Source organism: Rhinopithecus roxellana, chromosome 3 (assembly GCF_007565055.1).
Source record: "Rhinopithecus roxellana isolate Shanxi Qingling chromosome 3, ASM756505v1, whole genome shotgun sequence".
In the NCBI taxonomy this organism is placed as follows: Eukaryota; Metazoa; Chordata; class Mammalia; order Primates; family Cercopithecidae; genus Rhinopithecus; species Rhinopithecus roxellana.
The window spans coordinates 95,688,475-95,701,159 of record NC_044551.1 but is presented as its reverse complement, the minus strand read 5'-3'; the positions used below and the strand labels follow the sequence as shown (position 1 = coordinate 95,701,159).

Sequence of the window (12,685 nt, the reverse complement as noted above, 5' to 3'; positions counted from 1 at the left end):
GATGATACATTTTTCACCCAACTGACTACAACAGGTGTGAGCCAAGACCTGCTGGACGTGACCTCCGGGTCCCAGTGGAAGCCCATGTTGTACGCAGTGGCTTTCCTGCACTCCGCTGTCCAGGAGAGGCGCAAGTTCGGTGCCCTGGGGTGGAATATCCCCTATGAATTTAACCAGGCGGACTTTAATGCCACTGTGCAGTTCATCCAAAACCACTTGGATGACATGGATGTCAAAAAGGTACTGCTGTGCGTGCTGCGTCGTGCCCCTGGTGGCTGTGGGCTTGGGCCATCAAGCTCACAGGACCTCCTAGCTTTGGGGTAAATTATATAAGAGAATTTGCTGTGCTTGCAAAGTCATCTTGACATCATGGCAATTTGGGTCACACTTGCCTCTTGATTTCAGGAAATATTGGTCAAGTTTTGATTATTATTTTATGTCTCAAAAGTAAGCTGACATTCCAAAGAAGACAGCCTCAAGGGGCCTGTTGTCAGGGGGTGTGGGTGGGGAAGCTTGTTCTTCAAAATCCTAAAAAATGAAAATGGGAGTCCAGATTAGTTTGAAGTGTGTGCTTTCTAAAGAACTGCCTCAATAAGCTCAAAAGCAAACACTATTTTCTATTTGTATTGAAGTATGAAAACATACAAATGCATCAAGAAAGGCTATTTCAAATCGTGGACATGAGCATTGAGTAACTACTCTTCTTTACCTTTTTACTTTTCTTTCTACACTTCATCTTTGCAGTACTGAGGAAGAATGCCTGACTGAATGAATGATGTTGAAAGTGAATACATGGGTGTGACTTGGCAGGGAAATAATAATGCAACAGTAGTCAGTTCTACATAATTATTCTATCAATTGTCCCAGGGCGTCTCCTGGACCACCATCCGCTACATGATAGGAGAGATTCAATATGGGGGCAGAGTCACTGACGACTATGATAAGAGATTGTTGAACACATTTGCTAAGGTTTGGTTCAGCGAAAATATGTTTGGACTAGATTTCAATTTTTACCAAGGATACAATATTCCAAGATGCAGCACAGTGGATAACTATCTTCAATATATCCAGGTTTGTCAACTTCAGAATTTTATGCATAGAGCAAATATCTGTAGCCATTTGAGTTTTGGGTATTAATTATACTGTCTATGTTGCTTTTACCATAAATTTTAATGGTGATATATACTAATGCTTTTGCTGTGAAGGCTTTCTTTGTATTTTTATACTCAACGGATGATTAAAATATTTATGTTTGTTCTGAGTGTGTGTTTTGTGTGAATCGTGTTTCCATGCCCCTCTTTTTTAATGCCCTAGGGAGGAATTTTCTTTGAGGAAGATGATAGATTAGGGAGATTTAGAACTAGGAGACCTACACAAATCACCTGGAGTTCTCTGTCTGTGAAACTTCGGCTGCCACAGCAGTAGGGCAAAGGCAGCTTCTCGACCCAATTTGTCTGTTTTCCAATCCATTTGACTAATCCCATGACATCTGCTCCTTAATCCTGGCCTAATGGACAGGCTTAAGGATACGTCCAGGAAGCTGCTTTGTGTAAGAGCTTCCTCCAAGACAGAGCTTCTCAACCTTGGCACTATTGACATTCAGGGTTGGATCATTCTGTCGTAGGGGCCTGGCCTGTGCTGTTTAGCAGCATCCCTGGCCTCTGTCCACGGGATGCCAATAACAACCGCCTAACCAGTTGCAAGAACCAAAAATGCCTCCTGAAATTGCCAAATGTACCCTGGAGGGCAAAATTGTCCCTGGTTGAGAAGCACTGATGTAAGAAGGAATAGGTAGATTTCTACAGGCAGTTTGGGAATACGTAGGGAAAAAATTCTGATTTTTAAGGTGACTGCGTCCTCTTTCTCTATACCTAAAATTCATTATATCATTATTTAGTCATCTCTTTGGTCTCTAAGATTTATCTCAGAGTAAACAAACTAAAACATAACAGCCCCAGAGAGCTAAATTTATCAGTATATTTACATGTTTTTTGATATATAAATGTAATGAGTTTATCATATATTACCACCTCTGCACTTTTATTAATTCAAATCAGCAGATATATCTGTCTTACTGTACTTCATGTATCTTTAAATCATCAGCACTGAATAGGAAAAGTGGCCATGAAGGTATAAATTTAGGGGTGCCTGTACATATATTTTTTATATACACCCCATCTCACAGTGCATTTGAGGTAGCTCATAAGAAGACATTATGCAAGAGGGAATAAAATGAGGGAGAGGAAGGGAGGGAAATATGAGTATGACAATAATTAAGGATAAGATTCATACATAGAAATATGCGTCAAATTGTCAGTAAATTGCCCTTTTCTTCAAACAGTTGGGGGATCTTTTTGCCTGCTTCTCCTGCTTCTGCCTGTGTCCCACACATCTCTGTCTCTGTTTTTTCTCTCTGACTGTTGCTTTCTCAGTTTATCTCTTTTCCTAGTCTCTGTCTTTTTCCTTGGGAGAGTACAAGTCCCACCTGCTGCCTTTATTTGGACCATGATTACTAAAGCTGTCATTTCCTGGTTTCTTCTCAACATAATAACCATTAGCTATACAACATTGATTTGGACAACTGGTTTGAATTCAATTAGACTGTCAGAAAGCAAAACACGAATCCACAATTCCCTTTCTATCTCGCATGTCGTATAACAAGACAGTCTCTCTCTGATTCAATTTTATTGAGGTGCAGATTGTAAAGAGCCGTGAGCCTAGTGTCTGTTTCTCAATGTTAATTGGTTTTTAAAGGAAACTTTTGATTATTTTCTGGGGAAATTATTGAGGTTTGTAACTTGACACCAGTGAGACTTAGGTCAATGCATATCCTCATAAAAGCATTTTTGTTTCCCAAGATAGTGAAATTTAGACAGTGCTTATGTTGGCAGTCTGTACTTATCTGAGGTGTTTGTTGTTCAGAGTTTGCCTGCCTACGACAGCCCTGAGGTGTTTGGGCTGCACCCCAATGCTGACATCACCTATCAGAGCAAGCTGGCCAAGGACGTGCTGGACACCATCCTAGGCATCCAACCCAAGGACAGCTCTGGTGGAGGGGATGAGACCCGGGAAGCGGTGGTGGCCCGGCTGGCTGATGATATGCTGGAGAAGCTGCCCCCAGACTATGTCCCCTTCGAAGTGAGTTGATGAAATTCTAACACGATGTCAGCTGGGGTTGGATAGCTTTGGTTGGGAGAGTGAGGAAGAAGAAAGGAGGGCAAAAAATAATTTTCCTGAAATTAAAAAACATTCTTTTAAAAACCAGCTTCTTAAAGAACCAGATAAAGAAGTTTTTGCATCTGTGAATGTGATGTAATCTTTTCAATATATAAACCATAAGGAAACCTGTTGAGAATGCTAATAGTTATGATTGATTTACAAGTGTGTACTGACGGGTTAGGACTGCTTTTCTGATCCTTCCCTGAGGTACTTTACATTGCATTTGTTCAAAAGAAAGCGAAGTATTATTAAGACACCTGATTATTAAAAAATACATTTTATGTAGTTTAATGTACACCTTAAAACTCAGGCCTTCTTTATTTCAGAGAGTCTACATTTATATCATGACTTCTGCAGCTTCTTCACCTCACAAGTTTTGGAAATTGATATTTTTAGTATATAAGCAGTTTCTAAGCAAATTTATGATGACAAAAGTTAATTTTTTGACATCTTTTTACATTGAATTAATGTTTTTAAATTTTTTCATGAATTATTGGGGTATAGGTGGTATTTGGGTACATGAGTACATTCTTTAGTGGTGATTTGTGAGATATTGGTGCACCCGTCACCTTAGCAGTATACAATGCACCATGTTTGTAATCTTTTATTCCTCGCCCCCCTCCCATTCTTCCCCCCACGTCCCCAAAGTCCATTATATCATTCTTATGCCTTTGTGTCCTCATAGCTTAGCTCCCACTTATCAGTGAGAACACGTGATGTTTGGTTTCCCATTCCTGAGTTACTTCACTTAAGATAATAGTCCTCAATCTCATCCAGATCGCTGCAAATGCTGTTAATTCATTCCTTTTAATGGCTGAGTAGTATTCCATCATACACACACACACACACACACACACACACACACACACACACGGGGTATATATACATACCGCAATTTCTTTATACATTCATTGATTGATGGGCATTTGGGTTAGTTCCATGATTTTGCAATTGTGAATTGTGCTGCTATAAACATGCATGTGCAAGTATCTTTTTTGTAGAATGACTTCTTTTCCTCTGGGTAGATACCCAGTAGTGGGATTGCTTGATCAAATGGTAGTTTTACTTTTTAAAGGAATCTTCACAGTTTTCCATAGTGGCTGTATTAGTTTACATTCCCACCAGTGGTGTAGAAGTGTTCCTTGATCACTGCATCCATGCCAGCATCTACTGTTTTTTGATTTTTTAATTATAACCATTCTTGCAGGAGTAAGGTGTTACCGCATTGTGGTTTTGATTTGCATTTCCCTGATCATTAGTGATGTTGAGCATGTTTTCATATGTTTGTTGGCCACTTGTATATCTTCTTTTGAGAATTGTCTATTCATATCCTTAGCCCATTTTTAGATGTGATTGTTTGTTTTTCTCTTACTGATTTGTTTGAATTCTTTGTGATTCTGGATATTAGTTCTTTGTCAGATGTATAGATTGTGAAGATTTTTCTCCCACTCTGTGGGTTGTTTGCTCACTCTACTGACTGTTCCTTTCACCATGCAAAAGCTCTTTAGTTCAATTAGGTCCCAACTATATATCTTTGTTGTTATTGCATTTGCTTTTGAGTTCCTGGTCATGAAATCCTTGCCTAAGCTAATGTCTAGAAGGGTTTTTCCAATGTTATTGTCTGGAATTTTTATAGTTTCAGGTCTTAGATTTAAGTCCTTAATCCATCTTGAGTTGATTTTTATATAAGGTGAGAGATGAGGGTCCAGTTTTATTCTTATATATGTGGCTAACCAATTATTCCATCACCATTTTTAAAAAAGGGTGTCCTTTCCCCACTTTTTGTTTGCTTTGTCAACGATCAGTTGGCTGTAAGTATTTGGGTTTATTTCTGGGTTCTCTGTTCTATTCAATTGGTCTATGTGCCTACTTTTATACCAGTACCATGTTGTTTTGGAGACTATGGCCTTATAGTATAGTTTGAAATCAGGTAGTATGATGCCTCCTGATTTGTTCTTTGTGCTTAGTCTTGCTTTGGCTATGCAGGCTCTTTTTTGGTTCCATATGAATTTTAGAATTGTTGTTTCTCATTCTTTGAAGAATGATGGTGGTATTTTGACGGGGATTGAATTGAATTTGTAGATTGCTTTTGGCAGCATGGTCATTTTCACAGTATTGATTCTACCCATCCATGAGCACGGGATGTATTTCCATTTGTTTGTGTTGTCTGTGATTTCTTTCAGCAGTGTTTTGTAGTTTTCCTTGTAGAGGTCTTTTGACTTCTTGGTTAGGTATATTCCTAAGTATTCTATTTTTTTGCCGCTATTGTAAAAGGGGTTGCATTCTTGATTTGATTCTCCACTTGGTCACTGTTGGTAGAGAAGAGCTACTGATTTGTGTACATTAATCTTGTATCCAGAAACTTTGTTGAATTCTTTTATCAGTTCCAGGAGCTTTCTGGGGGAGTCTTTAGGGTTTTCAAGGTAAATGATCATATCGTCAGCAAGCAGCGACAGTTTGACTTCCTCTTTACTGATTTGAATGCCCTTTATTTCTTTCTCTTGACTAATTGCTCTGGCTAGGACTTCCAGTACTATGTTCAAGAGGAGTAGTGAGAGTGGGCATCCTTGTCTTGTTCTGGTTCTCAGAGGAAATGCTTTCAACTTTTCCCCATTCAATATTATGTTGGTTGTGGGTTTGTCATAGATGGCTTTTATTACATTGAGGTATGTCCCTTGTATGCTGATTTTTTGAGAGCTTTAATCATAGAGAGATGCTGGATTTCATTGAGTGCTTTCTCTGCATCTATTGGGATGATCATGTGATTTTTGTTTTTAATTCTGCTAATTTATTGACTTGTGTATGTTAAACCATTCCTGCATCCCTGGTATGAAAGCCACTTGATCATGGTGGATTATCTTTTTGATATGTTGTTGGATTCAGTTAGCTGGTATTTTGTTAAGGGTTTTGGCATCTATGTTCATCAAGGGTATCAGTCTGTAGTTTTCTTTTTTGGGTATGTCCTTTACTGATTTTGGTATTAGGGTGATACAAGCTTCATAGAATGAATTAGGGAGGGTTTCTTCTTTCTCTGTCTTGTAGAATAGTGTCAAAAGGATTGGTACCAATTCTTTGAGTATCTAGTAGAATTCTACTATGAATCCTTCTGGTCTTGGACTTTTTTATGTTGGTAATTTTTAAATTACCGTTTCAATCTCACTGCCTGTTATTGGTCTGTTCAGGGTTATCTAATTCTTCCTGATGAAAGCTAGAAGGCCTGTATTTTTCCCGGAATTTATCCATCTCTTCTGATTTTTTCTGGTTTGTGTGTGTAGTAAACCAGAAAACCTGGTTTAGGTGTTCATAGTAGCCTTGAATGATCTCTTGTATTTCAGTGGTGTCAGTTGCAATATTGACTGTTTTGTTTCTCAGTGGGGTTATTTGGATTTTCTCTCTTCTTTTCTCGGTGAATCTTGCTAATAGTCTATCAATTTTATTTATCTTTTCAAATAACCAGCTTTGTGTTTCATTTACCTTTTGTATTGCTTTGTTTTGTTTCAATTTCATTTAGTTCTGCTCTGATCTTGGTTATTTCCTTTCTTCTGCTGGGTTTGAGTTTGCTTTCTTCTTGTTTCTCTAGTTCCTTGAGGTATGACATTAGAATGTCAATTTTTATCATATTACCAGAGTTGGTTTTCTGGTTCCTTCTCATTTGGGTAGTCTCTGTCAGAGGGAGGGTCTTAGGCTGAAGGCTGTTGTTCAGATTCTTTCGTCCCACAGGGAGTTCCCTTGATGTAGTACTCTCCCCCTTTTCTATGGGTGTGGCTTCCTTTGAGCCAAGCTGCAGTGAATGTTGTCTCTCTTCTGGATCTAGCCACCCAGCAAGGCTCTGGGCCGGTACTGGGGGTTGTCTGCCCAGAGTCTTGTGATGTGAACATTGTCTGTGGGTCTCACAGCTGTGGATAGCAACATTTGCTCTGGTGGAGTTGGCGGTGGAGTACAATGGACTCCGTGAGGGTTCTTAGCTTTGGTGGTTTAATGCTCTGTTTTTGAGTTGCTTGACCTCCTGCCAGGAGGTGGTGCTTTCCAGAGAGCATGAGCTGTGGTAGTATGAAGAGAAACCGGCAATGGCCGGGGCCCTAGAACTCCCAAGATTATATGCCCTTTGTCTGCCGCTACCAGGGTGGGTAGGGAAGGACCACCAGGTGGGGGCAAGGCTAGGTGTGTCTAAGCTCAGCCTCTCATTGGGCTTGTCTTGCTGTGGCTGCTTTAGTTTCTTCAGTGGGAGTGTGTGTTCAAGAGAGGAGGCTCTTCCTTTCCCACTTCTGCAGTTGGGGCACTCACAGTATTTGGCGTGTCTCCTGGGTCCTGCAGGAGCAGTCTGCCTCCTTCACAGAGTCTGTGGGTCCTCTTGGGATTGCTGCTTTGTTCTTGCAGTCAATCCAGAGCTAATGTTCACAATGCAAGCCTCTGAACACTGCTCTGTCCGTCTGCTTCAGAGCTGCAATCTAGTCTTGCCTCTGTCCTCCAATTGTTTTCTTTTTTGACATCTTAATGAGTATTGTGGAAAGAGTTACCCTGATAGTATTTTTTTAAATCTTCAATTATCCTTTGAGTTACAAACAATTCAATTACATATGCACTCACAAAAATTTTAAAAAATATTTACAAAACAAATAAAATAAAAAAATAAAAATATTTGATTAAACCAAGAGAAGAGGTAGCTGATTTTCCATATAGTTTTAAGAGATGACCTGGACAATCTGTTGGTTCTTCTAGCACAGAACCACCCTATTTCTTTGTATTTTTCCCTTTTGTACCTCATTTCAAGAGGAATCCTGTAGCATTTTGTGTCTTCTGTACCCCCACTGTTTTCTACTAAGCAGGCTACTAATTTTGGCTGCTAATACTACAGACTGAACTTAAGGACCTTTAGTTAAGGGGATAATGTCCCTGGAATAACCTCTGATCACTTGCTTGGAGAAAAATCAATACTGTTGTCAGCTTTCATAAGCACTCTTCATTATAGGATCAGGAAAGGCGTCATTCATGTCTAACAGGGGTTGAAATATTTAGGAAGCAATAAAAATGTCTAAAAATAGAATGATAACTACATAAATAAACATGGTAAGTAGCAGGAGTTAGAAGAGTCTCCGTCCTTTTGCTGAATTTGTCAATGCTACCTTAAGTTATAGCAACTCGGCCTAGCACAATATCTGATACATAGAAGACTCTCGATAAATACTTGTAGGATGATAATGAATAAATGTGGGGTGGACGGATGCTTTGATGAAAAAAACAGGAAGCTCTTAAAAGAGAATTCTAGTTTCTTGAGACAGCCAGCAGAATGGCTGTGTGTATGTACATGTGTCTGCTTGTGTGTGTCCACATGTGGGTTTGAAAGAGCTCAGATTGGCAGAAAGGGAGTTTCCCAATGAGTGCATTTGCTCTTTAGAAGACTACATGGTTGTGGTCATGCAATTTACATTCTTCTGTGAATTCCTGGCTGCCTGTTCCTTCCCACATGGCATGAAAATTCGGGCTGGTCATCTAACAGATACTTTTTTTCTGTTCTCTTTTTTCTTTTTGCCATGCAATCAAATAGAAACTTATTATTTATGGAATAGTAAGAATTTGGACCTGTTCAGAGGCCCCAGGCCACAAGGTCTGTAAAATCCTTAGTAGCTAATTGTTAACATGTGCTTTGAATGTCTCCATGGCAGGTAAAAGAGAGGCTGCAGAAGATGGGGCCATTCCAGCCTATGAACATTTTCCTCAGGCAGGAAATAGACAGGATGCAAAGGGTACTCAGCCTTGTCCGCAGCACCCTCACTGAGCTGAAACTTGCTATTGATGGCACCATCATCATGAGTGAAAATCTGCGAGATGCGTTGGATTGCATGTTTGATGCTAGAATCCCTGCTTGGTGGAAAAAAGTATGTATAAGCCTGCTGTTTTTCTGCCTGTTCACCTATTGTTGTGAAGAGTTGTAATTGGCAAGTGGAAAGCATCGAAGGACAATTTACTCAACATAGCTCTTTTGCATAGGGACTAAGCCCCTCACAACCCTGTATTTTTAGACCATAGGTAGGGAAGGAAGTTTTTTTTTTTTTAGCAAATCCCACGGATCAGGTTCTCTGCTAGGACATTTTACATGCATTATTTTACTTAATTTTTGTATTTTATTGCTCTTATTTTACAGATGAGAAACTCAAGGTTTGGACAGGTTAAGTCTTTTCTCAGATTACACATCTAAGTAGCCAAAGAATCAGAATTTGAACCCAAGCCTCTGGACTCCAAAGCCCATGATGTTGGTTTCATAGAAGAAAACTTGCCCCCTACCCTCACCCTCACATCAAAAGTCACACCAAAAAGAAAAAAAAAAAGTTTCCGCTATATGCTGTTGAAAGGGGAGGAGTTCCATTATCCCCCTCGCAGGGCATGTGACGGGGTGTGGCTCGGTTTTCCGTGTTCTGCTGCTCAAATCCCTGGTGGGAGCATGCAGCGGGGCAGGTCGTGGGGACTGTTTTGGCGCCTGAACCCCATGGCAGCGTCTAGGGTTGAGTGTTTACAGCTCCCCAACGGGCGTGTGTTACAGTGCGCTCTTTCAGTTTTGCCATCTGCAGGTGGCTCACGTTAATCAGCTCAGTTAGACCCTCTTCCTTATCGCAAGGACAGAGGGCTTTCTGTATCTTGGGTTCTTTCCCTAGTGTACTGGAAAAATTGGCTCATATGTGGGCTTAGAGGTTGGGTGCAAGGTTTTATTGAGTGGTGGACGTTGCTCTCAGCAAGGTGGAGGGGGAGCCAGAAGGGGAATGGAGTGGGAAGGTGGTCTTCCTCTGGAGTTGGGCCACCCAGTGACTGCACTCTTCTCTGACTGTGCCTGAGCAAATTCCACGTCATCCCACTGTCAGTGGTGTTTGTTGGTCCTGCCAGTATCTGCTGGTGTCTGTCGGTGTGCTCCTCTGCGCTTCTGCTCCTCTCGACGTCCAGCCACTTGTGTGTGTGCCCACTATGGTCTCTTGGGTTTATATGAGCACAGGATGGGGGGCATAGTGGGCCAGAGTGGTCTTGGAAAATGCAACATTTGGGCATGAAAACAAGAGTGCCTGTACTCACTTAGGTCTGTAGGCACAAGCCTGAGGGTGGAACCTTCGCCAGGGACCCTGGCCTTCTCTACCTAGCACTTCCCTGCCCCCCTCCAGTATCACTATATCTGTAAATATAGTGTGTAGTATGTATATATCAAACTCAGCAGATAAGAATTTAACAGCATGCTCACTGGTTACTTGTTAGTAATTGTGCTAAAGACAGATACAGTTTTAAGGAATAATTTTTCACTTGGAAAAGTAAAATGAGTTCCTGAGTGTCTTTGTAAGTGGGAAAATAAGTGTATTTTAGTAGAGGACATTTGAAGGGATGGAGCCTAAATGGTATTCTTCTTTTTGTTCTGTATTTGTGTGTGTGTGTGTGTGTGTGTGCATGCATGCACGCGCGATGTGTATGCATATGCACACCCATGTTATGGGGAGATTTAAGTGAAGTTGCTAAGATTAATTATGGTGGAAAAATACATAGGAAAAGAGTAGGAGGTGGTGTCTTCTATAACCTATTTCTTGGGAAAATCTGGATCTGCCCCATGGCTTCCTTTCCATCTGACTCCTGCCATTGTCTGGGGGCCTCCACACCCACAGCGTGAACCCAAGTAGGGCTGGCCTGACAGGTCACTCCCAATGTCCCTGCTCCCTAGATCTTCACTCCTACTCTGCTTCCTCATTCACTTGCCCTGCCACACCTAAAGGTTGGAAGGAGGGGGAAACTAGGACAGAAATGCAGGCATGGGAAGGTGACAGAATTCACCCCTTTGAGATCTCAAGTTATGATTGTGAATGAAACCAGCCTTCACCAGTGTGCATCGCCTCCAGCTGGCTTCAGCTGCCAGGAGTAGGCCTGGGAAGGCGGATACTTGAGGAGCTTCCGTGTTGTACACCCACCTGGAGAGTGCAGTGGCAGGTGTGCTGGGATTTTTTGGCTGCCATAACAAAGTACCACCGACGGGGTGGCTTAAGCCACAGAAATTTGTTTTCTTGCAATTCTGGAGGTGGCAAGTCCAAAATAGAACTGTTGACCAGCCATGCTCCCTTTCGAGTGTCTAGGGGAGTATCCTTCTTTGCTTCATTCTACCTTCTGGTGGCCCCAGGAGCTCCTTGACTTGTGGCAAAGTCCTAGTCCAATCTCTCTCTTTGTCTTCATATGACTTTCTTTGCCCTGAGTGCATTCACAACATCTTCCCTCTCTGCATATCTGTCTCTGTGTCCAAATTTCCCCTTTTCAGAAGGACAGCAACATATTGGAGTAGGGTCACCCTTATGCCCTCATTTTCACTTGATTTCCTCTGTAAAGACCCTGTTCCCAAAAAAGATCATATTGTTAGGTGCTGGGGGTTAGGACTTCAACGTATAGTTTGGGCGGGGACACAATTCAACCCATGGTGGGAGAGGTAGCTAGGTCGTGGAAGCCATTCTCAATGGGGAGATTATAATGACAGCAGGTGAAGACGAGAGGTGAGGAGATGGGACAAAAACTGTTAAAGACTTATTTTAAAATTTATTTTACTTGACAAAAATTATATACATTAATGGTGTGCTACATGTTGTTTTGAAAGATGTGTATCCTGTAGAATGGCTAAGCTGGGCTAATTAACATAGGCATTACCTCACATACTTAATTAAATTTTCTTGTGGTTCAGACCTAAAGCCACTCTCAGCAATTTTCAAGAATACAGTCCATTGTAGCCGGGTGCAGTGGCTCACACCTGGAATCCCAGCACTTTGGGAGGCCAAGGTGGGCGGATCACGAGGTCAGGAGATCGAGACCATCCTGGCTAACATGGTGAAACTCTGTCTCTACTAAAAAAATACAAAAAATTAACTGGGTGTGGCGGCATGCACCTGTAGTCCCAGCTACTCAGGAGGCTGAGGCAGGAGAATGGCATGAACCCAGGAGACAGAGCTTGCAGTGAGTGGAGATCATGCCACTGCACTCCAGCCTGGGTGACAGAGTGAGACTCCGTCTCAAAAAAAAAAAAAAAAAAGAAAAAGAAAAAATACGGTCTATTGCTATAAACTATAGTCACCTTATTGTAAAATAGATCTTTTGAACGTACTTCTCCTATCTAACTGAAATTTTATACCCTTTGATCAACAACTTCCTATTCCCTTCCTCATCACCCCACCCTCTAGTCTCTGGTAACCACCATTCTACTCTCCATTTTTATGAGTTCAACTCTTTCAGGCTCCACATGTAAGTGAGATGATGCAGTATTTGCCTTTCTGTGCCTGGCTTATTTCACCTAGCCTAATGGAGATGGGACAAAATGTATGGATGAGGTGAAAATCATGGAACCAAAGAATCAGATACTATGCTTAGGTCAAAGGACTGTCCTTGAATAAGTGAACTGGAAGTGGAGGTTATGGTTGAAGAATGGAATGTGGAGTGGGGATGGTGCATGTTGGATTTCTTAAGG

At 41.3% G+C, this 12,685-nt stretch overlaps 1 protein-coding gene across 1 annotated transcript in view; it reads left to right on the top strand.

The window, feature by feature from the left end:
* The window catches only part of DNAH5 (dynein axonemal heavy chain 5), a 253,279-nt gene that overhangs the window by 226,014 nt on the left and 14,580 nt on the right, over window positions 1-12,685 (top strand). The window contains exons 73-76 of the mRNA XM_030927396.1: window positions 35-240; window positions 868-1,071; window positions 2,923-3,138; window positions 8,883-9,095. Of these exons, the coding sequence (XP_030783256.1) occupies window positions 35-240; window positions 868-1,071; window positions 2,923-3,138; window positions 8,883-9,095 (839 nt within the window). The remainder of the gene's footprint in view (window positions 1-34; window positions 241-867; window positions 1,072-2,922; window positions 3,139-8,882; window positions 9,096-12,685) is intronic.